This window comes from Tubulanus polymorphus, chromosome 3 (genome assembly GCF_964204645.1).
Source record: "Tubulanus polymorphus chromosome 3, tnTubPoly1.2, whole genome shotgun sequence".
Taxonomy (NCBI): domain Eukaryota; kingdom Metazoa; phylum Nemertea; class Palaeonemertea; order Tubulaniformes; family Tubulanidae; genus Tubulanus; species Tubulanus polymorphus.
In genome coordinates, this window is record NC_134027.1 from 5,019,608 (window position 1) to 5,046,493 (window position 26,886).

The window sequence follows — 26,886 nt, forward strand, 5'->3', positions numbered from 1 at the left end:
ACTCGCACGCCGAACTGACCCGTAAAATCGTGTGCCCGGCGACGTTGTGACCTAGACCCGAATAGACCTAGGCCTAATGTAGACTTCAGGAAGTCATCACCTTAATCCCGGCCCGAAAGACTCAGAATATCCAAATGGGGGCAGTAGTCACCCGGGAGACTCTGCGCTCGCATGGGAGACTTCGGATCGAGCGACATCCGAAGTCTCCCATGTAGAGAAGACTACATCTAAGCGAGGGCCATTTCCGAAATGGCGCTGGCTGATGGTGCAGCCATTTGGTACACCCCAAATTTCAAATTAACAAAATTGTGATGAAACATGACGGAAAACTAAACATTCAAGCTCGCACTGTGCGTCATCACCAGACCAGAATGTCAGGATAGCTGGGCCGTTACCCAGCTGATTGACCATCCTTAGCGCACCGAGTTGTGGTTCAAGTCGGAAGAAACTAAATAGACACAACGTTATTTCAAACTTAAACTATATAGTGTAACTTTTATTTCATTCTTTTAGACACATGTTTACAATACGATATCAGCACGGAATTTACCACTGTGGATCCAGTCTTATATACTGCCGCTGGAGCCAGTCTTTCTCGTATACCGCCGTATAACAACCGGTACCGTGTTTTACGTTTTACCCAACTGCGTAGGCCCTATTTCATCTCAATAAGCAAACAATACCGAATTAATTTTTTTATAAATGAGTTCGGTGATTTTGTTAAAACACTTTCCCAATTTTCAAACAATTCGTTAACTTAAGTGCCGTAACTATAGTGGGAGCATTAGCCCTCCCTCTGAAATTTTGGAAAAGTGCCCTTCTTGCAAATATTATTGTTATAGCAAACGAACTGCCCTTCTTTGGGTTTCTCTGCCCCCTCCCAACAAATGTAAATGCTAGGTACGGCCCTGCTTTCCAATACAAGTCAGATATAAAGATTTTTGTTCACACACACACAGCCACTTTCTGTTTTATCCTAAATCCGTCGGCTATACCCTAACAGAACTAAGAGAGAGATCAGTGGTTCTAGACAGAGAGACGACAGTTAAATCATAAACATTTCTTTAAGATTTATCCATAGAATAACGTTAATTGTTTAGCTAAACTGTAATTAAGTTATCCCTGACATGTTTTACTTTCTTCAGTCAGAGAAAATACTGACTTCGCCAAGCAGCATATTTTTTTCCATCGTTCGGTTTATCACTTAATCATTATCTGAACGCATCACGTATCGAATTTTATAACAAGATCCTATTAAAGAATCGATGGCAAATCTAGGGATCATATATACATCTACAGTTTGACCTATCTACGAGGTATACATTTGCTACATATCACAATATTACACTTTGAAGTATTAAGTGGTTACTCCAAGATTACAGATTCGTTTGAAAGACTGCTATCTAAAATACATGTTTGAAACTTCCGTCTACAAAATAGCTGTTCGATCTAATCTACAATAATATTCGTGTATCTACTATTAATGCTAAGCCACTCTTTGTAGTGAACGCTATTCTAGTACGAGTACAGTTCAATCCAACAACATTTTTACACTCATTTTACAGAATAAAATAAGAAAGAAATTTCCTACCATTATTATAATAACATAGAAAGTGTATATATATATATATACGTGTATAAGTAAATATATTGCAGACAAAAAATAAATTATAAAACTTTCCTTGAGAACATTCAAAAACGTACAATGTATTATAAAGAATGTTTTACCATCAGATCGTGCTTCCTAAATACACCACAAATATCTTAATCTATCCGTAATTTCCCAACACTTATTGAATCAACAACCATCAAACAATCATGAATGTAGTCACGGATCGTTTCATCAAAGATTACGAACCATTCTTATCTCTTTGTTGGAGATGATATTATAATATCTTGCTTATGATAATAAATCATAGCTTTTATCATTAAGATATTAGCCCTTTTCTAGGTTACATGGACTTTCTAATACATGTTTATGACATTATTATATTATTACACTAAAGTAAATGATATGATAATCTGCCCCTAATTGGTGGTATGGCTAAAAAAATACGCAATGGTAATTAATCACAAATCATTAAAATTTGATTACATCATGGACTATAAAAGGTCCATGATTACATTAACAATGACGGTACCTGTCCGTTCTAAACATGATAACGAAACTTAATAACGAGAACTATAACAATTCTGACATTACTAGTTTATATTGGGAACATCGAAGAAACGATAATGATATAATTCTAATAGAAATAGCAAAGGAAATATGTGTAACAATTGATTGTCTTCGTGAAAGAACGACTAATCTTGAATAGCGTTTCCTTATGCACGAACCAAGTAGCAGAAATCTTTTTCAGATTATCGGAAAGTCAGATATGATATCATCTAAGATAATATAAGTTTCTTTTACATAAAACCATTCAACTTTTGAGTTAGGAAAATGTCTAGTTTTCCGGAAGGGTAATTCACAACAGAAGTTACTTCTGGAAAAGAGTCGGCCAGCATTCATTCGTAGCTCTGTTAACCAGACTGTATTATTAACATTAACATTTATTTCATAATCCTTAGCGAGCACTAACACTCTCCATCTTCGGACTTAATCTTATTTGCGTTAACAGATTTTTCCTCGTTTACTGATTCATCTTTCGGTACATTATTCTGCGCCACAAGCGGTTTAGTTTCGGTGGCGTTTGAAGATTTATCTACGATTTTCTTTGGAGACAGTTTTCCATTTTCATCTAGTTTATTTTGGTCTTCCCGGCGTAGTTTTTTACAATACCAAAACACGTACAAAGGGTGCCCGAACGCCAGTACCATCACGGCGATTAGGACTAGATTCAGCTGAAAAGCAAAATATCATACAACTCTCATACACATAACAAGTTGTGTAAAAAGGAAACTGGAAAACGAATTTAAAACAAGATAGACACAACTTAAATGACGTTTCATCTCCTATCATCGTTTACACTTACATAAAATGGATCATTGTCTAGTGGCCCCTTAACCAGGATAAAGAGAGGAAATTGAATCAAACTAAACAATGCTGAAACTGTCATGTATGTGCCAAACAATTTGCCAAAATGCTCCAGAGGAAACCTAAAATAAAGAAAAAGTTTTGAATATTTGAATTGATTTAAATGTAATCGGTGTAGTAGTGGTGATATCAAACATCAGAGATGTCAAAGCCTTTTCTGAGGACTATACTTACACTTTAGCCATGAATGCTGAATTAGGTCCGTATAGAAAGGCTCTGTGAACCACGTGAAGAAAACAAGTAACATACTGCACCTCTATTACTGGTATACAAGCACCGATAGACAATAAAAGACCAACTATACTGTCTAGCAAGAATGACAGGAAACATGCTTCAATTTTACCTGAAAATAGTTCAACAAACCTTCCTACCATCTATGGGTACAACCTATTTATTGTACGAAAGAAATTGCTAAAACCCAAGGAAAGTAGACTCGAGACATAGATCTCTAAAAAATGATAATTGTTACGGAAAGTATGACACTGCTGTAATCTAGAAGTACTGGTATAGTGAACTGATACCTATTTTTTCATTTGTTTCATTCTTCTTTCTTCTGTCCATCAGATGGCCACTTAACGGAGCAAACAGAATGCCAAAAAACTGCATCGTCTGGAAAGCTGCCGTATAATGACTAACTGAAAGTACAATACATATTGTGTTCATTTTAGTTAGATGAAGAAACCTGTCTTGTCAGAGTTAGATTATTCCTTACCCACAGCGTCTTCGTTATTAGCCAAACCAGTAATCCAAACATTGAACAATCCCAAAAAGATCCAATTCCGACAACGTTGTAATGAAATCCAGATCAAATCGCTGATAAAAAGGGGAGACCTCAGTATGTCTTTGAAGGGTACGACCGGTGGTTTTTTACCACTTTTTACGACTTCGACTTCTTTCGCTTCGTGATGATCAGGTTCCTCTTCTTCGTGGGCTTCTTCTAGGGCCAGTAAATCTCTTTGCATTCGGTCAACTTCACCTTGATCGACAAAGTGGTACAATGACGATCGGCGACGTTGTAGACCTGGTTTACTTCCTCGCATTGACGTTTGGCTGCTGCCTTGTCGGGTAAGCGGTCTACTACCATGACGGTTCAAACTTCTTCTGCTACCATGTAAACTGCTAGCACTGGTCACTCGATTAGCGGGAATTACTTCACTTTTCACTCTCATCACTGGAGCATCTGGTAGGCTTTGGATACTTGTAGCTGCTGTAAGGTCTTGGTCACCGATATTGTGCAACTCAGGATTGCTTTTAACCCCAGGTTCCCTGTTACTGGCAACACTTTGCATACTTGCGTCCAGTCCATTTTCACGTCTATCAGTTGCAGGAACCGTTTTTTTCATCGCAATCTCCTCGTCACCATCGGCGAATACATCGTCATCCTCCTCTTCACCTGGCGGAATCTTGCCTCTTTCACCACATAGTCGAGACAATATACGCAACGTTCGTGTTCTATAGTGCAAAGGGGCGGGTGTTGGAATTTTGAACCTTGGCAGGAATAGAAACGTACTTGGTATAACCATCAGCGAGAACAATAGGGCCATGCAGACGTAGGCCGATTTGAGAGAAACCCCTGAATGATAGGCGACCTGAAATGTGGAAAATGGAACGTTTTATTTTCCATTTTATCCGCTTGTATTATCATGTAATGCCTTAAAAATTCTTTCATACCAAATATACCTTTAATAAAACCAGTATACAAGCACTCGCATCAAAACATCCATGGTAGAAAGCTAATATGGTAGACGATACGTTCGGTAACAAGCCACCCAGACCGAGATTTGATAACATGACGAAAAATCCAGTCGCTTCCATGACTGTAATTGTGGGATACAAAATAACGGCGACATCTGCAAAATGTATTGAAATATCTCACCTTAGCAATAAAACACAAGTATCATACAATGAGATCTGACTCACGACAAAAATGCGTCTAAATTTTGGAGAATATTTGATCGATTATAAAATATGAATAGTGCAAGTCTTTAAAAGGAAGTTGGTCCGGGAATTCAAAATGATCACTTGTTCTTTCTCTATATTTTGTGCCGTTAACGAAGCCCGCAACTAATTATATTATGACTGTATCACCCAGATGTATGTCACAGCAGTTGATTAGGTAAAGCGGAAGTAATTGGTAGTTGACGATGCGATGAAGCTTGTAATCGGAAATCGAAACATATGGATGTATCAGGGCGTACATAAGTAGTTCTTGAGATGAAAAATTATGCATTTGAAAATTGATTGCCAGTAAAATTCGTTTAAAAGTAACGAGACACCTGAACTTGAGCTAAACATTGTATTCAAACAATTCCAGACGCATATATAGGTGAACCCATTTGTATACAGATATTTGTTAAGCTGCTCACTACAGGTATTTTGTCATTGAACTCGTATTTTAGCTCGTAGAGGGCATTTTGTTATTCGTTATATCCTTCACAATATTCCACTAACGCAACTCGTTTTTCTCATGTCTATATCACGTAGCTGCATAGCTAGCGTGTAAGAAATATTGTCAGAATATCCAGTGAGTAAAATCGAATTTGAAAAACGCAACCTCATCATTTGATATTTGAAATGTTTTTCATTTCATTCAAGGCATCGCGACCATACTAGAACTTACATTTTATTACTAGGGAGTTTCGAGCGCTTAAAGCCATATCACATCGACTTATTGGATATCAATACATATATTACACAAATGAAATGTATATTTTCAAAGATTTTCTATCATTCAGCAGAGAATCAATCATATTTTTTTTCGTCAAATTAAAAATAGTAATTTCTAAAACTCATTGTAATTGTATGATTAATCGGTGTATGCGACAGCAACATTATGCAGCTTGGTATTCCATGCACTAGCGCAAATGAACCCATGTTGATTTATCTATCGAATGCTGCTGGTGAACAATACGAAATCCATTAATGTGAAGTACTGCGAATTGATTTTGTCAGTCGAAGAAAAAATTTTTGCTATAAGATTTCAGCATTGGCTGCCGTATTTACGACACTTTTAGTACAAATAATATATGCAACATCAATATGATTGTAATTTGAGAGTGTGAAATGCGAATAAATACAAAAATAAGCCACAGTAATTGCCTTTTCTTTTCAGCGCTGAGTAACAGCTTTTGCTATGAGTTATATAATTGTATGTACACATGTATGGGTAAATCGATTGTCGTCACACAATGTGAAAATCCTTCAACACGATTGACAAAACAAGTCTCGCAATGGCGAATGTTCTCCCGAGAAATTACTGATCAAGATGACTACATCTAAAGGCAAACGCAATGTTCATTTGATGAAGTTATATTACCCTTCAGCTGAATTATGCGGTTGAGATGTGTCGAGTACAACTGTTGTTTATGCAAGGGATGATATTTTAGACGGAATGAAATATCGATAAGACTTACTGACGGGATTGACGATAGCTTTTATAGTTGAGATAATTAGAAGATACAGACAATTTATGAATACATCGGTAGTTTGGACGGCTGTTTCCCGTTTGGTAAACATCTACTCAGATTAATAAGTTAGGTGTGGTAATCGTAGGTTCGATTTTATTAATGAAAACGCGACCACATTATATCATACTCTCCATTATTGCAAGCAAGGTGTTTTTTCTCTAAACCGTTGTGAGTCTGACCATAATGATTTATATATTTGTCACATACATACCGGGGTGCGAGAAAGCTAGCATTAGATATGAGCCAATACAACCAACCCTGGAAAAACAAATCGAACAGGTTTGATACAGATTGAATTGGTCTGTCGTTGAAATAGGTTCAGAATGAGCTTTTACAAAGATCTATTATTCAAAACAAGTCAAGATCCTGGAATAAATCACAATGAACTACAGTACTGAAAAGTAAAGCAAAGAATTACATTTTGCAATGTCGCGAGAAAGATACTTACATACAGATCAACCGACATATCAGAGTGCCCGCTTTATCGAATAAGATTCCATTTAAAACTAATGTAGCTCCAGTGAAGACTGTGGCAATGGTGAAAATCTGCTGGAACACAAAGTCCTGCTCTTTACAATTCATTTTCACAGTCGTTCCGTTGATCACTTTAGACACGATTGCTGGACCACCACCTCCCCCGAGCCGTGCTGGAGGGAGTGGTGGTGGGGCCCCGGTCGGGGAACCTGGAGGTAATGTCGGAGCTACTGTCGAAGAGGTTTCGGTTGTGAAATCCGCGTATGAATGCGTGTCATTATTAACGATGACACATAAATCCTGATAATAACCCTCTGCTTTCAAAATATATACTAATGATGGCCATCCGTACACCTGTCCACCAAAAAGAAAGATTTCCAATGCTGCCCAAGCTATGATGAAAACGTGTATAGGGTCTACCCTTCTTCCTTGATTTGCCGGCATGTTGATATGATGTATTTTTTCTAGTTATGTGAGAGATGTCTGAAACTAATAAAAATTCCATCGTTAAGAAATTGAAACTCTATAGGTAGAGTATATTTCTTAGGGATTATTAGATTGAATCACAATCAGTGACGGTTTTGGTATACATTTACTCGGAAAGCTATAGCTAACGTACTAAAGATACACGACTGGGGACTGAGATGAATTATTCATCGTGCACACGAGAAATCTAGAAAGTGAGGTTTGCCATATCATTAGTGGACTATTCAATCACGAGTGACACCAAAGACGGTTCATTTCACTATTTTCCTAATATACAGAAATAGCAACACTAATAGTATCAATGTATACGGCTAATACTCTGAATGACAATTCAAAAAAAACTGTAGAATCTGCCGGAGTAGTTCATCACGTATTCGGAATCTCCATGGTGATATAACCAAAGATTTATGATTCTCCTCTCAGTGACACACTTTGCAGAGAAGTAAAAGACAATGGGAATCCCTATATAGCCTTTAGGAAATCATGGTAGATGTCTTATTAGGTTTGCTGAACCATGAACCACAAGAAAAGACTTATTTTTTGTCAACAACGCATTTAAACTGACACACGTGCTTGGTAAATTGATAAACTGGTCTACCTACTTATCACCAAGGAGAATGTTTGTTTTTTGTGACTCCGAGCAATGATAAACATTTATTGCTAACTGTGACAACCAATTAGTGCTAATCTCGTAGCATTATTTGATAGCTCTGGCCAGTCCAGAATCAGTAATGAAGTGACGATCAACGTGATTTACAAACCATAGACACAGAGCTATATACTTAAGTCATTCTTAACAGTTCGACGTTATTATCGTGGTTTGGAAGATATCATTATGCACTTGCACATGTAATGGCTTCCTAGTTCTAGCAGTTTCAACAAAAAAAAACCCGATGTCTTAATCAATGTCAATGGTCGTAGATTAGGGATGATTGCAATTTCTCCAAATGAAATATGATGATAATGATATATCTATTTATGAAGTATTTCCCAATAAAGGGTAGAGATAGGTAAACAATACTGTAAAATAAGGCAACGGGAACCGGGGGAGTCAAGCATAGGTCTCGCATTCCTGCAGCTATGGTGGCTGTTTCGTCGATAAGTTATCTGCAGCACACACTTTTTCAAGATGAGTAAACACGTTGAAAATCTGGTGAAATTCGTGTAAAGAAGAATCGCTCATCAATCAAACAATAGTCAACAGTAATTAAGAGATTGGTTATGCGTAGGTCGTGATGCCTTCGATTGCCATAACAAAATGAGTCGTGTAACCTTACAATTCACATCACGGAAAAATGAAAATAGCTGCCGAAATGCATCGTGTTCTATTTCTTATAGAAATCGGGCTCGTAACGTAGTAAAGGTAATCTCGACATTGTCGAATTCAAATGAGCCAAAAAAGGCAATCGAACTATATCGACATTTTACTCGCCCTTTTTTCAAGGAAACATGCCATAAGAGATGACCGCTCTCGTGTCGAACGTCGCAACAGTCATAAGATCATTCATTTTCATGTACATGTACATTTCATTTTCACGTTCATGTACATGTTACTTACTTAAATGCTACATCTAAAACAGAAGGCTTATGGTATCTTCTTCCAGAGTGGTTGAATTCATTAACAATCACAGGTTTTTCCTTCGTCAATAGATCCCTATGAAGTTAATTGCTCCCTAAAGGGCTATAAGACGGACACGATCTTGGTTAACTGTGGCTGCCAGACAGCTGAAGTGTCTTTCGCTGTCGATTCGATAACAACCCAACATCCACAGGGTAATAACATGAACACGATGACGTTCCAGGAAAAGGGTTCCTGATGCCCTTGGTGAAACGTTAACACTTGAATAGGCTAAGGTTAGTATATAGTTGAAAAAAACGTCTGGTTCTGAAAATGAAACGGATTACGGTTGTAAGTCAAACAACAGTTAGGAAACATTTCTCTTGTTTGAATGTCAAATTCATAACGCAGGGTTTACAGTAAAACATTTCGTACACAAAAGATTGCCTTCTTGAAGAACCTCATAAATCATGTTCAAGAAAGAAAAACACCTTTCAAACGTAGAAAGTTGAGATATCCAAGACGGAGTAACCTTTACAGAATCTCGACATGCATCCTTGAGAAGTATTTTTAACTTGCAACCGCGGCAGTGATTGCGGTATTGCACGTTCACAATTTTACGTACGTGGGTTTGAATGAATTGTTTTTCGTTGCAATTGCTTTCAAACAGTTGTTAGTCGAACAATGATTTAAAGTTAAATAACAATCTTATTCAAAGCTAATAGGTAAATAGTCTCATTGACCACACTTTCCATAATCTTCTCTATGTGGTGTCTGTTAAGGTAATCATCGAATTTTGGTTAGTTCGATGAATTTCATTTTCCCACGGTTCCACTGTGTTATGTATAGATATTTCTGCGAGACAAAATTTCACACACACTGATATACTCTCAGCAATCGAGAGTCCTTGGGCAACACGGCGTCAACTGTGAGGAACATTCGTGTTAGCTCATAAGTTTTGTAAAAGAAATGTGGGAGACATTGCAGATGATCAATCTGTTGACTTAACATGCCAAGGCAGAAGAAAATATTTTTAATATAGTGAATTAATCAAACCAGAACGTCGCCGGAAAACCTTCCGACTTTTACAACAGTCATTTCCTTAAAGCGACGTTATGGAATCATCGTTATCCTATACAATCCACAACAGATGCTCTAATTTCCTTCACGTGAACTAATGGCATCGTTAATATTATTAAACTGATGTGACACGCACGAGATGTAGAGACATCCGCGAGAGTTTCGTGACATATTTTTACAAAAAGGTCAAGAGCTCAAGTTTGTACGCTGGATCACTAACGAGATGTAAGATGCAACAGTTAATATTGACTTCATGTGCCTTTTCTTACGCTAAGAAACCTAACGAATGCGAACCGGATAGATCGCCAGTAACTATAGTCTAGGACTTAGCGTTCATCAACGGAAAATTCCGTAAAACATTTATCATTTGTAGTAATCGATCATACTGTTAAAAACATTGACTAACTTACTCGCTTAAGAAAGAAATCAGTTAACAAAACTCTTTTATATATGAAATAATGCTTTTTCAGATGTATCCGTCTTTGAAACCATTCGTCATCTTTGCTAATCTATAATTAATTTTGAATACGTCCCTTGAATACAGACAGTATTTCCCCGTTTCTCGTCGAGTATGACAAAATACCAGAAAACACGGAGGCCACGATGATTGATAAGGAAGAGTGTGCGCACAAAGATTATATATTATTATATTATATATCACTACATCATTGCGTTACTTCCTCACGGACTCTGATTCTGAGCAATTTCACGACTATAATCTCATACAAATATATACATATACATTTGTATATACGGTCATATTTGCCGTATGGGTCCTATACCTTCTACATTTGCAGTGCTTAAAATTGGATGATCGCAAGTGATATTGACTTAATGTAGCCAACTCTGCGGTACCGACCATTAGTCTGCAATTTAACAAGACATCAATCACCCAAATAAAAATCATGGGTATTTAGCGTCCCACGACTCCCGCCACATGTCACCAATGTATATATAAGCAGGCAGCGTAGCCTTTATGAGGTAGAATATTCTCGAGGTAGAATTTGCCGGAGAAATTCTAAGGGAAAGAAAGAATCATCGAATATTCATTAAAACAGTACAACGCGGAATCCATGGCATCATTCCCAGTTTTTTCACGATGCTCCATAGCTGATCACGCCAGCGAACGAAGGCTGGTTTTCGTAGATAGAAAAAAACTACCGTCATATATTTAAAAGAAAGTGATTATCATTATTATAAAACAACCTGTCAGATCAACAGAATATAAATAGTACATTGCAGATGAAATGATTTGTGCGTATAATTTATGCAGGCCGACCCTTTGTTGACGTATATCATCATAACAACTGGATATACATGTAGTAAACGAGTGAATATTCTAATAAAAATACAACTCGCGCAAATGAATGGAAAGCGATGTTAGAAATGTGATGCGTTTTTCTTCACAAGTTTATCGTAAAATATAGTAGCTAGGAAACTAAACACCGCGGTACACCGTTAGGTTGAACGTTCATTCATCATATGAATTATACCGACGTACGTGTACCAGACCAGAGACCATATTATTATAATTTTTCTTATACATCGTATGTATATATGATATTGCTGGATGCAATAACTAATAAGATCCAATAAAATTTTGACTCTTATTTCAGAATTGTGAACGCTTCAGGACGACGATTCCCTTTCTGCTCAAACAAAAATGCCAGAAATTATGAAATTCCACTCACCTTTTATTTTCTTACAACTTTTCTACGCAAAATGCATTGAGAAAATAGCATTTACGAAACCCTTACACACGTTGGGTTGATAGTCAGTGTGAATTAGAAATCATTTCAGTATTTAAAGGGAAATTGAATGTAGTATGTGACGATTTGCACGCGTTTATTTATTTTGTTTGTTCCACACTAATGTTTTTTAGAAGCAGGATGTGGCAACGGATTTCCATTGCGAGATGATTCTATTGATTAAGGATAAAAGAATGCTATATGTACATTTACAAACAACCACAGACTAAACCAATGTCATTCAATGTCATATCGGATCCGAAGATGTAGCCAACAATCTCGCTAACACTTAGGTAGATTGATTCAATCGATGGAACGTTTTGATTGTTGATGATGGAACCATTTTTGCTTTACTTCAATATCATTTCCTTGAATGAAATTTGGTTGTTTAAATTGCGGTATACCCACAAGGAACACGTACAAAATTTAGAAGCATTTAGTGGGCATAACATTTCCACTTAGCGATCATTTCCCAGAGCTGGTGTAGTGATTGATACTCGGACTTCATGATTTATCGACGATCATTATCGTCTCGATGATCATACGTATACTATTATATATAAAGACGGAAAAAAACTCATATATATGTACAATCGAAATGTCTGCAAGTAGCATTATGCATAGGAAATTGAGATTATTATCTATAGCTCAACTATACCTTTAGCAAAACAATTATCAACATCAATCCGTTGTCATTTGAAAAAAAATCCATGTTAACCTTTCGTGGAAGGCGCGCATACTTTCATCTGCTATAGGATTTAGTATATGCGATCGTATAAAATATAAACCAGATCACCTATAATGACAGGTAGTAAACGACATATTTCAATTAAACCCGGTTCCTTCAATAATGAAGGTTGAAAGCCGCACTGACTTGAGCTTGATAGCATAAAATATAACACATAGACCGACCGCCATGGCAGTTATCGGGAAAGAAATCCATTGATTTTTCAGGAATATGCTCGCTCGCATGCAGTAGCTGGTATTACAGCATTCCCGTATCAATTTGAAGCTACTCCGTTATTGATGGTTATATTTTACATTTAGAAATCTCATCTTCGTGTAAATACTACCAGCCAGTCATATATATATATACACGTACTACAATTACAACAACACGACCACAACCTTAATTGACAGAATGCATTTTTTATGATTGGAAGGTTATCCCAAAAACAAGTCAATGATGATTCGTACAAGAACATCGTCATGATTATTTACTTTCGTATCATTAATCTAATACTAAAAAAATCACTTTCCTTGTACCAAATCAAATACAATTGCAGATTACAATAGCATTATTTGAAACATTATACATATACATTAACACAGTTTAACAGTCAATATTTTTCCGATAGATTCTTAAAAATCATATAATTTTTTTTCACTACAAAATGTTTACCTATCGAATCCTATTTAGATCCATGTAAGGACTATTGCAAAATCCAGCACGATAAAAGACGAGTTGCCGGTTTCTTTACGTATCTATCAAGGTCATATCAGGTACACGAAGATGGCAGCACCCGCTCTGTGAGTTGCGTGCGGCATTTCATTCTCAGTGATAATTAACGCCGCTAAATAATAAAAACTATGAGAGTTTATTAATTTCTTCATCTTTATCTTAGTTTCTATATTTTACCGTTACCATTACGTGATTGTGAACTATTATAACATTTTGTTGACGATAAATAGATACATTTCTTATATCTTTAAGTGAGACAAGATAAACGTGACGGATCTATTTGTCCAAATATTTGGTTATGAAAATAAGCATAAGTAATTAAATTTTCGGTGCATCGAATACGTGTAGGAACAGTCATAACTGAGGCGAAATAAGCCAATTATTCCGTCATTCGTCGACAAACATCTGGAGACTGCCCACTTGTTTATGACAACGATGAACGTTTGATTTAAATCAATTCAGTATCTATAAAAGGATAGTTCTATCAGCGTACAATACGTTCTGACGATCAGTCAGCTCATATATCCAGCAGACGTACGAAGGTATGAAAATGTCGTTAAGCAAAATAATATTTTGTTTTCTCGAGTCCTGAATTTATACGGAATACATTCATATGTATCATACGTTAATTATACTATTATTTCTATCGTAGGCACATAACCAAAAAAATATCAGGATGAAGGTCGAATTTAGGGTCGCAGTGGTGTTACTGTTGCTGTGTTTTGTCATCGCTGATGTAGAAGCGAAGCGCCATGGCCGCGCTAAAAAATCAAAATCAAAGAAAAAAAACAAAAACGAAGTAGTTGAGATACCGGAACCGGAACTAGAGCCGCAAATTGTTTGCATGCAATGGGATTGCGGTTTCGGTTGTCCAGCTGGCTTTCCAGTCGATCCAGCCACAAAATGTCAAACTAGTTGCGACTGTGAAAATCCAGGTAACGGTTTAACCATTAACCATTAATATTTCAGTTATCTCATAATAAACACCTGGCGTGGCGACACTTTCTTGACTGAAGGTCTCTGGTCTCTCCCCAGGGAAAAACATCGAACCCGTTAATAATGTCCTTCATGGCGGTCAGTGGGTTGGGGTACATGTATTAAATATTAGTATTCGATGGGTTTTTTCTTTCAAATGATCACTCAAAGTTTTTTCCAGGACCAGACACTCGTCCAATGATTGTTTGCGTTATTCCTGATTGCGGTTTCGGTTGTCCAGCTGGCTTTCCAGTCGATCCAGTCACAAATTGTCAAACTAGTTGCGATTGTCCAAGCTCAAGTAAGTAAATCTAACATTTTACTCATCCATGTAAAATAAAGTATAATGAAATCTGTTCATTAACACTGCTAGCCGAGGCTAATATAATTTATATTTTGTAGCACATACTTTGGTATGTCCAGCAGTGCAATGTTCTTCTCATTGTGCAATGATGAATCAGTGCGTGACAGTATGCCGATGTACATAGACAAAGGTATATGCGTACTTGCATCTCATTTACTTTGGATGGAATGCTTTAGTCCGGTTCATTTCAGAATATATGTTTCTATCTTTTCAGATTCTTGTAATTCTAATAATGTAGATTTGCTCCATAAATCACATCTCACTCAAGCTGGAATAAAGTAGTTGTCTAGATGCAACATGATACATTGAAAATCATTGTTAGTTTAAAAATTAGAGATTTATTTTTATTGTCAAGTTAACAACGTTATCAACATTAACATCTTATGGAGATAATTGGTTATTCAATGATTACATCAGCATGTATAAAAATTTCCCTAGAACATTACTTCATGCCTAATGAACCGCTTATTATCGACTCAATCAGAAATCTACTCAATTAACTTGTTCTTCCTTGTATGCCCCCTAGATTGAGCCGTTTTATTTAGGCCCGACCATGGTCCCTAGAGAGAGAGAGTCCAAAATGCTGTGTCCTATGATTTCAATTTTTGATAAAAAAATTCGTAAGTGAGTGGGTTTTACTAATTGCTTCACTTCCAGAGCATCCACAACTACGGTAAAATGTCCATAGAGCTGACAAAGATGTACAATGACAATAAGAACTGCATAACAAGAACAACAACAATAATAAAATGACAATAACTACTGCAAGTTGTAACAGTAACTTCAAGTTGGTTCAGATACATGTGCGTTTCCATTAACGTTCGAGAATGGCTGCTGTTGTTCGGTGAGATGAGTTTTTTCCTGTTGACGAAGCTTCTTACAATGCCACCACATGTATAACGGATGCCCATACGAGATAATTTGTAAACCAACCAACATCAGATTCGCCTGAAAATGATATTAGATTTCCTGGTGGTAAAACAAGCATGTCAAAGTATATACTAGAGTTGAGCACGTGACGCATAGTAAATGATACTTACATAGAAAGGTTTGTTGTTCAGTACACCTTTTACAAAAAGGAATAGAGGTATTTGAAGAAAACTAAACAATGCAGAAACCGTCATATACAGACCAAATAATTTACCAAAATGCTCAGCCGGAAATCTGTAACAGATATGATATACGAATTAAGATTCATTTATTACAAATGATAGTAAATTTCTATGTGGAGTCAGTGATACTTACACTTTAGCAATGAAGGCCGAATTAGGCCCATAAAGGAGGGCTCTGTGAACGGTGTGCAGAAAACAGGTGACATATTGCAAAGGAAGTACAGGAATACAAGCACCAATTGACAGCAATAAGCCAACAGAAGTATCAAGTACAAATGATGGAATACAAGCCTTAATCTTCGCTGAAAAAAGAAACAATTTGAACCATTGAATTTCTGATCTGAAACGATCGACACTATGCATAGTAAACTCGTGGTCCAGGGACACAATGCCCACTTTGAAAGTCATTTGAGAATGCTTGACACTGACAATTTCAATACTCAGTGCCCCTTGTTGAACATATTGAACCTGTCACTTTCAAAGAACAAATTACCTTCGGGCTAATTTCTGGGCAACAAATGTATCTTGGGGCCATACATAGCATATCAAGACAATACATCAAAGCAAAGGTCGAAACCTTTCCAGAAAACTAGATTCTATCTACAGATAGATGGATTGGAGATGGATGAACCAACACAAGTTTCTATAGACTAACCTATTCTAAGATTATGTTCATTCTTGTCTACTCTATCCATAAGTCGACCACTCAATGGTGCTAAGAACATACTAGCAATTGACATAACTGAGAAGATACCAGTGAAATGACTGACTGAAAAGACATATTACATAAAATATTGAGAAGATTTATAATATCTCATATCATCTATCATCGGTATCGAATGCTGAATCAATTGGAAACATTGAACTTAATGCTGTTCATGAAAAATCTGTTGAATCAGATGAAATCATGGATTTAACTGATCCAAATTGAGCAGGGTCTACCATTGTATGATTGAAAGCATCGCAAACATACCAGTGGCTTTATCACCATTTGACATATCAGTGATCCAAACATGAAATAATGACATGAAGAACCAATTGCGAAGTCGCTGCACACAAACCCACAATACATCACTGATAAGAAGTGGATTGAGTAAAATTCGCCTGAAAATATTTGTAGAAACAACAACTGAATAAGTGAAATCCCGATAGAAACTTAAACAGGAATTAAATAGAAAGCTGCGTGAGAACCTGAAATTACGGGTTTCATATTCGCTGTATAACGATAAATTGTCTGATTGAGTTTCAGCGAGATCTTCTTTCACCAGATCATGATCGATGAAATCGCACAATGATGAAGCTTTTCCAAATATAAGTTCGTTTTTCTGCAGCTGGTTTAGATGCGGAGCACTGAAAAGATGGCACATTACATTTACGTTTAAATATCTAGTGGAAAATATACCAGCTAATACAACAGTCAAACCCGCTTATAATCTAGATTGGCTTAGTCCGGATTTTGGTCCAATCCACACAATATTTGCAGTCCATTTGTTTATTAATCCGGATTTCCCATAAACCGGCTGAATTTTGTTCGTCCCAAATGATCCGAATTAAGCGGATTCTACTGTATTTGTTACCTTGAGAACATTTTACTTCGTAAGTCGTGTTTTGGTAAATCAAGGAATTTATTACACACTTCTTGATTTTCGTCGTCCCGTTGCTGTTCAGGCTCATGATTTGTATCGCTCTTCTTTCTACAACATCTGCTTATGCGTTTCATCATTTTGGTGGAATAATCAGGCGGCGCCGGTGACGGTATGCGACTCTTTGGAAAAAAGATGAACGTGCTAGGTATTACCATACACGAGAAAAGTACAGCAATGAAAATGAAACACGCGTGCAGTGAAACGTTTCCATATTCATACGCAAACTGAAAATAAAATTTATAGCGTTATACATCTCTGTAATAAATTTATCTCATTAGATATCTCAATATCATTTATGTGCTTTGACAATTCAGGTACCTTGACTAGAACAAATCCAAATGAGCTCGAATCAAAACCACCAGTGTATAAAGCAATAATTGTACATTTGTATGCAGGTAGCAAATTAGCTATCTGCATATTGGTGAACAAAATGTAATATCCGGCAAATGACAGCAAGATGATACTGGGATAAGTAAATATCGAATATTCTGAAGAAGCAAAATGAAAAATATTCAAAATCTTATTTATCTAAATCAAGAAGAAATAATCCCATTTTGAAAATAAGAAAAAGTGCGATACATATCAGATTCAAGATACAGTATAGCTGACTCAATTCTGATCGGTTTTATTCGGATTTTCACTTATTTCAGACAAAAATTTCCAGTCCCTTCTATTCAAATGAGAGCATATAATTCGGATTTTGCTTAATTTCGACAAAATTTTCCAGTCCCAGGTGATCCAAATTAAGAGAGTTCTACTGTAGGCTAATTCAAATCAACTGCCTAATCAATAATTCATGCAACATAGGGCAATCGGAATCATTATCTACTAACCTGGCTTGATAAACGCTATCGTTAGAAATGACACCAGGCTTCCAATTCTGAAAGAAATTACACAACGGTATAAAAAATTGACTGAAGAAACCTTATTTTGAAATGGAAATTCAATAACAATGACTGAGCTACTACTTGTTTCTAAATTAACTTATTATAGAAAGGAAATCTTTCTGTTTGCATGAACTTACATGGATATAAGCCGGCAAATCCTGGTTCCAAACCTATCATACAGAACTCCAGTAAGGAACAATGATGCTCCAGTGATCACTGTAGCTAGAGTAAATATCTGCTGAAATGTGAAATCTCTCTCTGGGCAGGAATCATCGAGGTCTGTGGCGTCGGAGCTATTCCTCGCAATTGAAGATGTGTTATTTTCCGTTCCATTTTCCACGCTCCGCAAACAATATGAAGCAAAGTATCCTTCTTTCCTTAAGACAAACTCAAGAGATGGCCAACCAAATATCTGTCCAGCAAACAAGGCTACTTCTGCAAATCCCCAAGCTATGATCACTCGGTGCATTAAATTCTTTGCCATGATCACCTGGAGTAAATTCAGTTAGTTACCTAATCGTTGGTGGAAAGCTTTTTATAATTGGGTGAGCTTCTACCAACAGCATGGTTTGTGAAAAAATCCAATTGTGAAACTAAACCACAGACAGGTTACTGACTAGAGAAAATTGAACAGTGTCAGTGTTTCGAATCAGGCTTTATTGTGATTAAAGTCACACAGATATGTGCATAGGCCTACCCTATGTCATTAATCCTCAAGCCTTTTTTTACAAAGGTAGGCTGCACTGGTAAGTTAAAAGACAAAATGAATGAAGAAATGACAACAACAGTGGCACTTTCTCATCGAAGACAAATTTGAAAAAAGAATTGTTAAAAAATAGGCAAATCATTTTAGGTTTATCGATCTTTACAAAACTCACTCGGCTGTTCTATTCGAGTATTCTACTTTTGACTACTACTACAAACTGGACTGGACTGATGGACTGATTGATGATGAGACGGGAGTCGAGAGTGCAGTAATTTTCATCACGTGTTCTTCTTTTATTATACAGTTGGCACTTTGTCTTTATTGTTTTTGCACTTTTGACATACATAACAAACACTACTGTTTGCAAAAAATTCGATCAAAGGTCGCAAATCTCAACGAATTTGATAGTTCTAGCGAACGAACTTATTACTCACATGCCACAGTATGAACGTTGAGGGGTGAAGTTAGTTGACATGTTCGCCGCTAACGAGATTTATAGGAGCAGCACTTGACGGTAAAGATCTAACACCGGCGTGGCTAACGAGTCACATATCAAGAAAACATAAAATTTCCTATACTAATTACATAATTGATACAAATGTTTCTATCAAGCAGTAATGAGGTATAGTATATAAAGAGGTGACAAAAAGTTGGCCGCGAATATTGGAAATTAAATACAGGATTCGAACTCACTCACGCTTCGAAATAGGCTAATGCGCATGCGCATAAATATAACAATGATGGCGGCTCACGGCAGAACTTCGGGATGGCCGAAAACTTCACCTCAATATCCTGCTCATGGCCAGCAGAGTAAATATATCACTGGTCCACCATCGGGAACTGATAGACCAATTAATCTGTAAGATATTGATATCTCGTCCGATATTGTAACTATCGCAATACGTGTTGAAATAGATCCTAAACCCAAAGCAAAACATCAATTCAATCAAATTTACATTTATTTGTTCGAAATGTTCATCGTTGCACAGGCACTTGAATATTGGCTTTGATACTGGGAAAATAACTGATAATCCACTAGCCATATGTATTCTTGTTTATCATCTGCCACCTATCTATGAAATTACCCAAAGATCCAAAAATGAATTTGCTCCCGATGAGTTCAGCCGACGCTCGTCGCTATCTGACTATACTACCTCTCTATAGTCTATCCCCATTATAGTCTAACTGCAGTTCAGGTCACCTTCCCACTGGGTGTTGCTAGTGTTATTAAAGAATAGTGTTATGGTAAGGTTAGGTACATAACCGCTCACAGGGACTTGTCACGACTGATAATGGATGAGACCAATGATGGGGGTACCAGTATCCCTGCAACTGTATAATAAAATAACAAGGGTGGCAACAAATTTTCAATCTGACAATGACTTCTCCACTTCAATCGACTGTAATTCCAAAAATTCTCAACCGATTCACATGAAATAAGCTTTAATACAACCTAGAAGACTTTCTGCTTCGAACGAGCCTTCAACCACCACTCTCCGACAATTATCTCACATACCTGTACGCTTATCTCATTTATTTGTATAATCCATGCGATGGGTGAGCTCACAAGCTCAAAATCGAAAATGAGGACGAACACGGCGTTCAACTTGTCATCAACTGGGCGGCCATTAATCACGTGATATCGTAGTAACGGGCTAAATATTTCACGCGCATTGATTGGCTTAGAGATTTCGAAAAACATTACAAAAATTATTAAAAGTTCTGTTAATTAATAAAATATCCGTATTATGAAAATATAGTGCAACATTCGTCTGAGGGGTGGTATTATTAGCAAATATTTCCTTTTTTCAAGTCTACAGACGTAGACTTGTCGCGGTTCTATTAACATAGCCCGAACCTGCACGTCACGTGATTAATGGCCGCCAGCGCGATAGTGCGAGGTGACTTTTTCGTATATTTGTTCGATTTTGAGCTTATGAGCTCACCCATTGCGTGGATTATACAAATAAATCAGATAAGCGTTCAGGTATGACCGCTTAGTTTAAAAAAATGTATGGTTTGTTGGGGTTTTCTCTAAGATCTCACATAGAAATCATCGTTTGAAGTGAAAAAAACGACCATTTTGCTGTCCACCATAGAATCGGTAGACCTCCATTTTGAGCTATCTCTCGTCAAAAAAGGTGATTTCGTTGTGAGATAATTGTCGGAGAGTGGTGGTTGAAGGCTCGTTCGAAGCAGAAAGTCTTCTAGGTTGTATTAAAGCTTATTTCATGTGAATCGGTTGAGAATTTTTGGAATTACAGTCGATTGAAGTGGAGAAGTCATTGTCAGATTGACAATTTGTTGCCACCCTTGTTTTTATATTATACAGGGATAGTGGACCTGGTCATTGATATTGGTTTTATTCATTCACTATCAATTGTGACAAGTCCCTGTGTAACCGCTAGGGACACCTAAAGTGCAGTCGCTCCCTAATAATAATCAAGAATTTGAATAATGGTAGTTTGCCATATTTCAGGATAAAAATCTCATTTCGGCAATCGTTCGCAGTGGTTGACTTCCGTGGGTGTAAGTTAAACATTAAAGAGATATAGTATCAATTCCTGTTCTTCTGTGTAGTAGAGATATAGACAAGGGGCACCTGTTGAATAGAAATAGAAAAATTGGCTGATGATCGAAGTAGGAATACGTATCGCTGTGAATAATCAATTAACTTTACAGTATCAACGCCCGTATTCAAGTACCTGTGATCATTGGCTCAAAGACGGGCAGGAGGAGGAGGGTGAACATCGGAAACCAAGTAGAGGAGAACAAATTGAAGATTTTCGTTCTTCGTCAAATCCATCCTCGACTGGAATCAACTGAACAAACAGACGATTCAGGCAATGGCCACCGACAGTTCCAGCGTATGGTCGGCCTTCGCTCTGACTAAAAAACCAAAACGCTCTCCTCCCCGTTGCCAAGTGCCTTACCAGGACAAGCTTGCAGCTACTGCTACAGTTTTAGATACAGAGCATGGTTCTCAGTGAGAGCTGCAGCAGCAGTTTCCCCCATTCTTCGATTGCCCGTTCATCGGAAAATGCAGTTTAGACTTTAATGTACGTATCGATCATTTATGAGAATATTATCGTTTCCTCAGGTACCCTTTAACAAACTACACATTCGGAACGAAAGAACCTCTTTATGAGAGAGATAATTCCGTGCAAGCACGATTCGCTCGTATGAGAGAAGAGTTCAATAAGACTGGAATGAGAAGATCTGTGGAAGGTGTTTTAATCGTTCATGAACACGGTTTACCGCATATTCTCCTGTTACAGCTGGGAACGACATTTTTTAAATTGTAAGTCGGGCTCTCGTCATTCGCTTGCATAATATCTAGTTTCAATACGGTTGTTTTTAGCCCACTTGGGACTTTAGTCCCAGCGGGCTATTGCGTTCACTTTTCGTCCGTCGTCCGTCCGTCCGTCCGTAGACGGAATCCAGTTATTTTGGGAAGTTTTGAAGACGCTTCAATGTAACGTCTTGATATTTGGGTTACACATGTATCTACCCTAGACACATCTTCAGCCCAAAAACTGGCCCTGTCAGAATCAAGATGGCCGACTGGTAGCCATTGTTGTTCGCCAAAATCAGCACTTTTTACACATTTTTGAACTTTTTGAGGGAAATTTTGAAGACGCTTCGATCAATTACCTTGAGCTTTCGGATATATGTGAATCCCCCCAGGGCCCATCAAAATATCAAAAATTGGGTCGGTCGGACTCAAGATGGCTGTCCTATGACCTTTTTAGTGCCCAAAAATGTTAATTTTTGCCCGAATTCTGAGTCCTGTAGCTTCCTACTTGTTTACCATTTCTCATTGCAATTTGTGATGGGTATTCTTTGGAAAGGGATGTTTTATACCTGAGACAGGTATTTTTCATCAGCCAATTATGACGCAATTGGCGGCCATTTTGGTGTCACCAGTACTCATTCGTAAATGGGAAAAAGTTTTTCCACATTATGTTGATACCTAAGCGTATTTTGCTACCACAATCAATTAGAAAGTTGTAGCTCATAACATGTGCTATGATTGTGGTGTGTTTCAAGGTAATTAGATTTCGTTTATGGCCACCAGGGGGCGTTGAATAATACAATATCTTAGCATTTCTTTATTATATTCGTACCTATGCATATTTTGTAACCACAATCAATTGGAAAGTTGTAGCTCATGACATCATCTATGATTGTTGTGAGTTTTAAGGACATTAGTTTTTCTATATGGTCACCAGGGGGCATTGAATAGTAGAATAACTTAGTATTTCCTTATTATATTGGTACCTAGGCATATTTTGTTACCATGATCAATTGCAAAGTTGTAGTTCATGACATGTTCTATGATTGTGGTAAGTTTTGAGGTCATTGGGTTTTGAATATGGTCTCCAGGGGGCATTGAATAGTAGAATAACTTAGTATTTCCATATCAAATTGGTAACGAGGCATATTTTGTTATCACAATCAATTACAAAATCGTAGCTGCTGACATGTTCTATGATTGTGGTGAGTTTCAAGGTCATTGGTTTTGTATATGGTTGCCAGGGGGCGTTGAATATTGAAATTTTTAGATTGTTGAGCATTTGGAACCACTTCCCAAGTGGGCATGGTGTCCCTGGACCCCTAGTTAAATTCGCGTTATTTGTCATCGTTCACAGACCGGGAGGTGAATTGAATTCTGGCGAAGATGAGGTCGCTGGTTTAAAGCGCCTTTTAACTGAGGTATGTTCTTCATATCTATAATAGTTAGTCAGTGTGCCGATACATCCTATCAGTTCTTCTTAAATATCATGTAATTTCTGATTTTCTCATTTATTTTTGTATGTGAAGCTTAGATTATTTATCCGACTTTATTTGCTATGCTTTTCCTGTTCAATTATAGACACTTGGTCGTCAAGATGGCGTGCCAGTTGATTGGGTGATCGAAGATGTGGCAGCACGCTGGTGGAGGCCTAATTTTGAACCCCCTCAGGTAAATAGATTTCAGTTAATGACGGATCTGATTCTACAGCACATCCAGGGTCAGTCCCTCGAAAGTTGGTTATAGATAACCGGTGGATAAATAACATCGTTACAATGAACTTTTAATCGTCACTTTGTCGACTATCCACTAGTTTAACTTATCTCTCACCAACTTTCGAGCAACTGGTTTGACTTCGAATACAGAGTTTACTTTATGTTTGAGTGTCTTTTCAATTTCCAGTATCCATACATACCAGCTCATATAACGAAACCAAAAGAACACAAGAAATTATTCTTGGTCCAATTACCTGAAAAAGGTGCGTAGATATTTTTTTGATTGCATGTTAAAGAATCATTTAAAAAAATACCATTTGACAATGTATAATCTGTAATGGTGATTGTGATAGTAGTCATTCTCTTGTTTAGCATTGTTCGCTGTTCCACGGAATTATAAACTAGTTGCAGCACCATTGTTTGAACTGTATGACAATTCAGCTGGTTATGGACCAATCATTTCTAGTTTACCACAAACATTAAGCAGGTCAGTAGTTAATTTATGTGGTTCTGTGCTGCCAAGATGATTATGATGATTGATTCTGTCGCAATGCAATAGGTGGCAGAGTTGTTTTTATGATTCACTGTATCTGAGGTGACATGTTAAGAAATCCATGCTTTTGTCCAATCAATCGCTAGATTTATCCTAGCTATAACCATGATTGTTGCAATGATTACCTGACAGATTTTATTCAATATTTCACATATTTTGTGCATGCTTCAACTAGACGTTACCAGCCTGAATTGTGAATTATTTTTTTGTTGTTTTGGTTGTCTGTTGAAATCCATTTATCTATTTGAATGTCATGGTAGGAGGCCTTATTTCCGTAAACTCGAACGTTAATTCGATGGCGTAAGTCTGATTAAAAAAAAATCCGTTAATTTACCAGTGTTTACACGCAGGCTGTATTCTAATATTCCTCATTTATTAGCCAACCTATTCAGGGCGCAAAGCTTACTGACAAAGATGCTTTTAGCCGGGATTAAATACGCTGGTTATCCTTCATTAAAATACCAGATTTGCGCATTAACAGCACGTGAAAGCATTACTCCGCCTTGAATACACGGTTTTCGTCGCTTTTGTCTTTAACGCGCTGGGTATGAACTCTGTTGCTGGCATTCAACAATGTGTAGTCGTTGGAGTCCATTTGTATGATTGAAAACTCACACGCATCAAAGTTATCGCGTTGAATAGCCTTACCATAGCATTGATTTAATGTTGACATACAGAATCTAGGAGTACTTACAAATGACTACTGAAATGACTACCGCTGCGTAGTCGTTTCGGCGTTAATTACAACTATTTTACAAACGCTGTCACCTCCAAAATGGATGAAGCGGATGGCAAATTAAATTTGCATTGTAAGTGTGTCGCTTTCAGTCGTTGGGGAGAGTAATTCTATTAGAGTGATGTTGATCGAATACGATCCGCAGGAACACCGATATTCATGGATTTTGGTGCTGAAAAATATAATGTCCATCGAAGTGCACCTTTGAATTTCGAAAGGATTGAACATGCCGCAGTGAACAGATTCTGTTCACCTGATATGAATTGTTTGATTTTCTATAAAATTTCATTTTATTATATTCAATTAACCGAGATAACCTATCATCGATATATGTTTTTATATCGATGAACTACGGAAATAAGACCCTATGACTCATCTCGGTGATAAGTGATTTCATCGCCCATTCTTCCGATACTTTGTAATCGCCTTCCGATGTCCGATAGAGAATTTATCCCTCGGTCCCCTGGTATTTTTGACTAATTCATCCTCAATGATTGCATTGTTTTAGTGCGACGTTGGATGCGTAATGCTTTCATTCCCCAGTGGTAGATTGCAATATCACATCACGTCGTATAGTATGAAATGCCATATAGCGACTGTCTGTTCATAGCATATGGAATTTATTGCGATTGTCATTTTTGGAGCTGAAAGTAATTCACTAAATCTGTACTTATCACACACGAACAATTTCTGTGCGTAATAGGAGCTTTTTATATGAGTGCTTTACTTATGAATTGTGTACTGGTCATTATTACATTTGCCAGTGTCTTTCAGTCAAGTGCTTCATTGGCAATCACTGGTTCTAACAGGGTATAGATTTATCGACTAGTATCTACTCTGATTTTCAACACCCAAGATTACTACGCGCTGCGTTATGAGTGAAGATGATGTCAAATAATTCGGAAGTCTTGACCACTATTTATCTCCAGCTTATTAACACTCATTTGACTAAATTGGTGTTATCGAGTGTTGCGTCGTTCAAGGAAGTGGTGGTGGTAGGCACGTAGGGGTAGTATCCTATTGCTTGACATACTTTTCCAAGGTGGCCTCTTATTTGGAAATCAGGGTAAAGTCAGAGAATTTTGCTCTTAAAAAAGGGATTTGTCCGGTAATTTTGTTAAAGGTAAAATATCTGTGAAAAATGTTGAGACAGTTTGATAGTTAATTGATTGTATTCTTACCAGATAAACTCAGGGAAAACAACTTGCAAGTCAGGGCATAGCAAATAAAAATGGTCACATTGTTAGAAATTTGATACTTTCGTGCCAACCTGTTCGATTTGTGCCTCTTGACATGATTTTAGATGTTAAATTCTGATCATACTTCTCGTATAAAGCTTGTACACCTGAACGCACTATCAACAGCTGCAAGGCAGAACTGTCTCAATGAAACATGATCCGATCATGCGCAATCAGACATGATGACTTTTTAATTGTGCTGCAAATACTGTTTAGTTGCCATTAATTGTGATTTGTTCAGTAATAATTCCTGACACTAGCATTTGTATAATGCATGCGTACAGATGGCTGATACTGATTGTAGCTTGTCGCTGCTCGCCCGCTAGTCAGTCGTTAACCGGATGTTA

The 26,886-nt window shown here is 37.2% G+C and overlaps 4 protein-coding genes across 9 annotated transcripts in view; 2 read left to right on the plus strand and 2 right to left on the minus strand.

Annotated features, from left to right (window-relative positions):
• Positions 1-475: 475 nt before the first annotated feature.
• LOC141901505 (equilibrative nucleobase transporter 1-like) lies at positions 476-13,438 on the minus strand. 5 transcript variants are annotated; one of them, XM_074788782.1, is made up of 10 exons: positions 13,253-13,336; positions 9,023-9,349; positions 6,953-7,467; positions 6,716-6,762; positions 4,718-4,887; positions 3,750-4,626; positions 3,559-3,672; positions 3,212-3,380; positions 2,976-3,099; positions 476-2,844 (listed from the first exon to the last, which is right to left on the minus strand). In XM_074788782.1, the coding sequence occupies exons 3-10, from the start codon at positions 7,420-7,422 to the stop codon at positions 2,578-2,580; spliced, it is 2,238 nt and encodes a 745-aa protein (XP_074644883.1). In that variant the 5' UTR covers positions 7,423-7,467; positions 9,023-9,349; positions 13,253-13,336; the 3' UTR covers positions 476-2,577. The 5 variants fall into 5 exon arrangements, with proteins under 5 accessions (XP_074644883.1, XP_074644882.1, XP_074644884.1 ...); XM_074788781.1 differs by lacking the exon at positions 13,253-13,336 and adding an exon at positions 11,794-11,853; XM_074788783.1 differs by lacking the exon at positions 9,023-9,349 and having other exon boundaries at positions 13,253-13,438.
• A 277-nt stretch (positions 13,439-13,715) lies between these two features.
• Positions 13,716-14,972, plus strand: LOC141901506 (uncharacterized). The gene is made up of 5 exons (XM_074788785.1): positions 13,716-13,854; positions 13,965-14,247; positions 14,469-14,588; positions 14,690-14,781; positions 14,866-14,972. The coding sequence occupies exons 2-4, from the start codon at positions 13,989-13,991 to the stop codon at positions 14,773-14,775; spliced, it is 465 nt and encodes a 154-aa protein (XP_074644886.1). The 5' UTR covers positions 13,716-13,854; positions 13,965-13,988; the 3' UTR covers positions 14,776-14,781; positions 14,866-14,972.
• A 34-nt stretch (positions 14,973-15,006) lies between these two features.
• Positions 15,007-19,312, minus strand: LOC141901870 (equilibrative nucleobase transporter 1-like). Its single transcript, XM_074789408.1, has 11 exons — positions 19,175-19,312; positions 18,434-18,786; positions 18,243-18,289; positions 17,728-17,897; positions 17,341-17,633; positions 16,955-17,113; positions 16,737-16,867; positions 16,419-16,532; positions 15,897-16,065; positions 15,692-15,815; positions 15,007-15,599 (listed from the first exon to the last, which is right to left on the minus strand). Exons 2-11 carry the CDS (start codon positions 18,778-18,780, stop codon positions 15,435-15,437), a joined length of 1,719 nt encoding a protein of 572 aa, XP_074645509.1. The 5' UTR covers positions 18,781-18,786; positions 19,175-19,312; the 3' UTR covers positions 15,007-15,434.
• Positions 19,313-19,742: 430 nt separating this feature from the next.
• Positions 19,743-26,886, plus strand: part of LOC141901694 (cleavage and polyadenylation specificity factor subunit 5-like) — a 35,321-nt gene continuing 28,177 nt past the window's right edge. Inside the window, exons 1-7 of one of the 2 annotated variants that reach the window (XM_074789110.1) lie at positions 19,743-19,861; positions 22,103-22,303; positions 23,655-23,718; positions 23,879-23,968; positions 24,200-24,275; positions 24,385-24,499; positions 24,826-24,865. In XM_074789110.1, coding sequence (XP_074645211.1) covers positions 19,743-19,861; positions 22,103-22,303; positions 23,655-23,718; positions 23,879-23,968; positions 24,200-24,275; positions 24,385-24,499; positions 24,826-24,856 — 696 coding nt within the window. In that variant the 3' untranslated portion in view covers positions 24,857-24,865. The remainder of the gene's footprint in view (positions 19,862-22,102; positions 22,304-23,654; positions 23,719-23,878; positions 23,969-24,199; positions 24,276-24,384; positions 24,500-24,825; positions 24,866-26,886) is intronic. The other variant, XM_074789111.1, reaches the window with a different exon arrangement.

What these genes read in the sequence shown, in the direction of transcription:
- LOC141901505 (XM_074788783.1), bottom strand. Translation starts at nt 7,422, where the DNA reads ATGCCGGCAAATCAAGGAAGAAGGGTAGACCCTATACACGTTTTCATC. An exon ending in ATATGTCGGTTGATCTGTAT is followed by an intron (nt 6,763 to 6,952) that starts GTAAGTATCTTT and finishes TTGTTTTTCCAG; the next exon opens with GGTTGGTTGTATTGGCTCAT. An exon ending in TAGACAATGATCCATTTTAT is followed by an intron (nt 2,845 to 2,975) that starts GTAAGTGTAAAC and finishes TTTGCTTTTCAG; the next exon opens with CTGAATCTAGTCCTAATCGC.
- LOC141901506 (XM_074788785.1), top strand. Translation starts at nt 13,989, where the DNA reads ATGAAGGTCGAATTTAGGGTCGCAGTGGTGTTACTGTTGCTGTGTTTT. An exon ending in TTGCGACTGTGAAAATCCAG is followed by an intron (nt 14,248 to 14,468) that starts GTAACGGTTTAA and finishes AGTTTTTTCCAG; the next exon opens with GACCAGACACTCGTCCAATG. An exon ending in TTGCGATTGTCCAAGCTCAA is followed by an intron (nt 14,589 to 14,689) that starts GTAAGTAAATCT and finishes TATATTTTGTAG; the next exon opens with CACATACTTTGGTATGTCCA.
- LOC141901870 (XM_074789408.1), bottom strand. Translation starts at nt 18,780, where the DNA reads ATGGCAAAGAATTTAATGCACCGAGTGATCATAGCTTGGGGATTTGCA. An exon ending in TTGGATTTGTTCTAGTCAAG is followed by an intron (nt 17,634 to 17,727) that starts GTACCTGAATTG and finishes TTTTATTTTCAG; the next exon opens with TTTGCGTATGAATATGGAAA. An exon ending in CGAAGTAAAATGTTCTCAAG is followed by an intron (nt 17,114 to 17,340) that starts GTAACAAATACA and finishes CCATCTTTTCAG; the next exon opens with TGCTCCGCATCTAAACCAGC.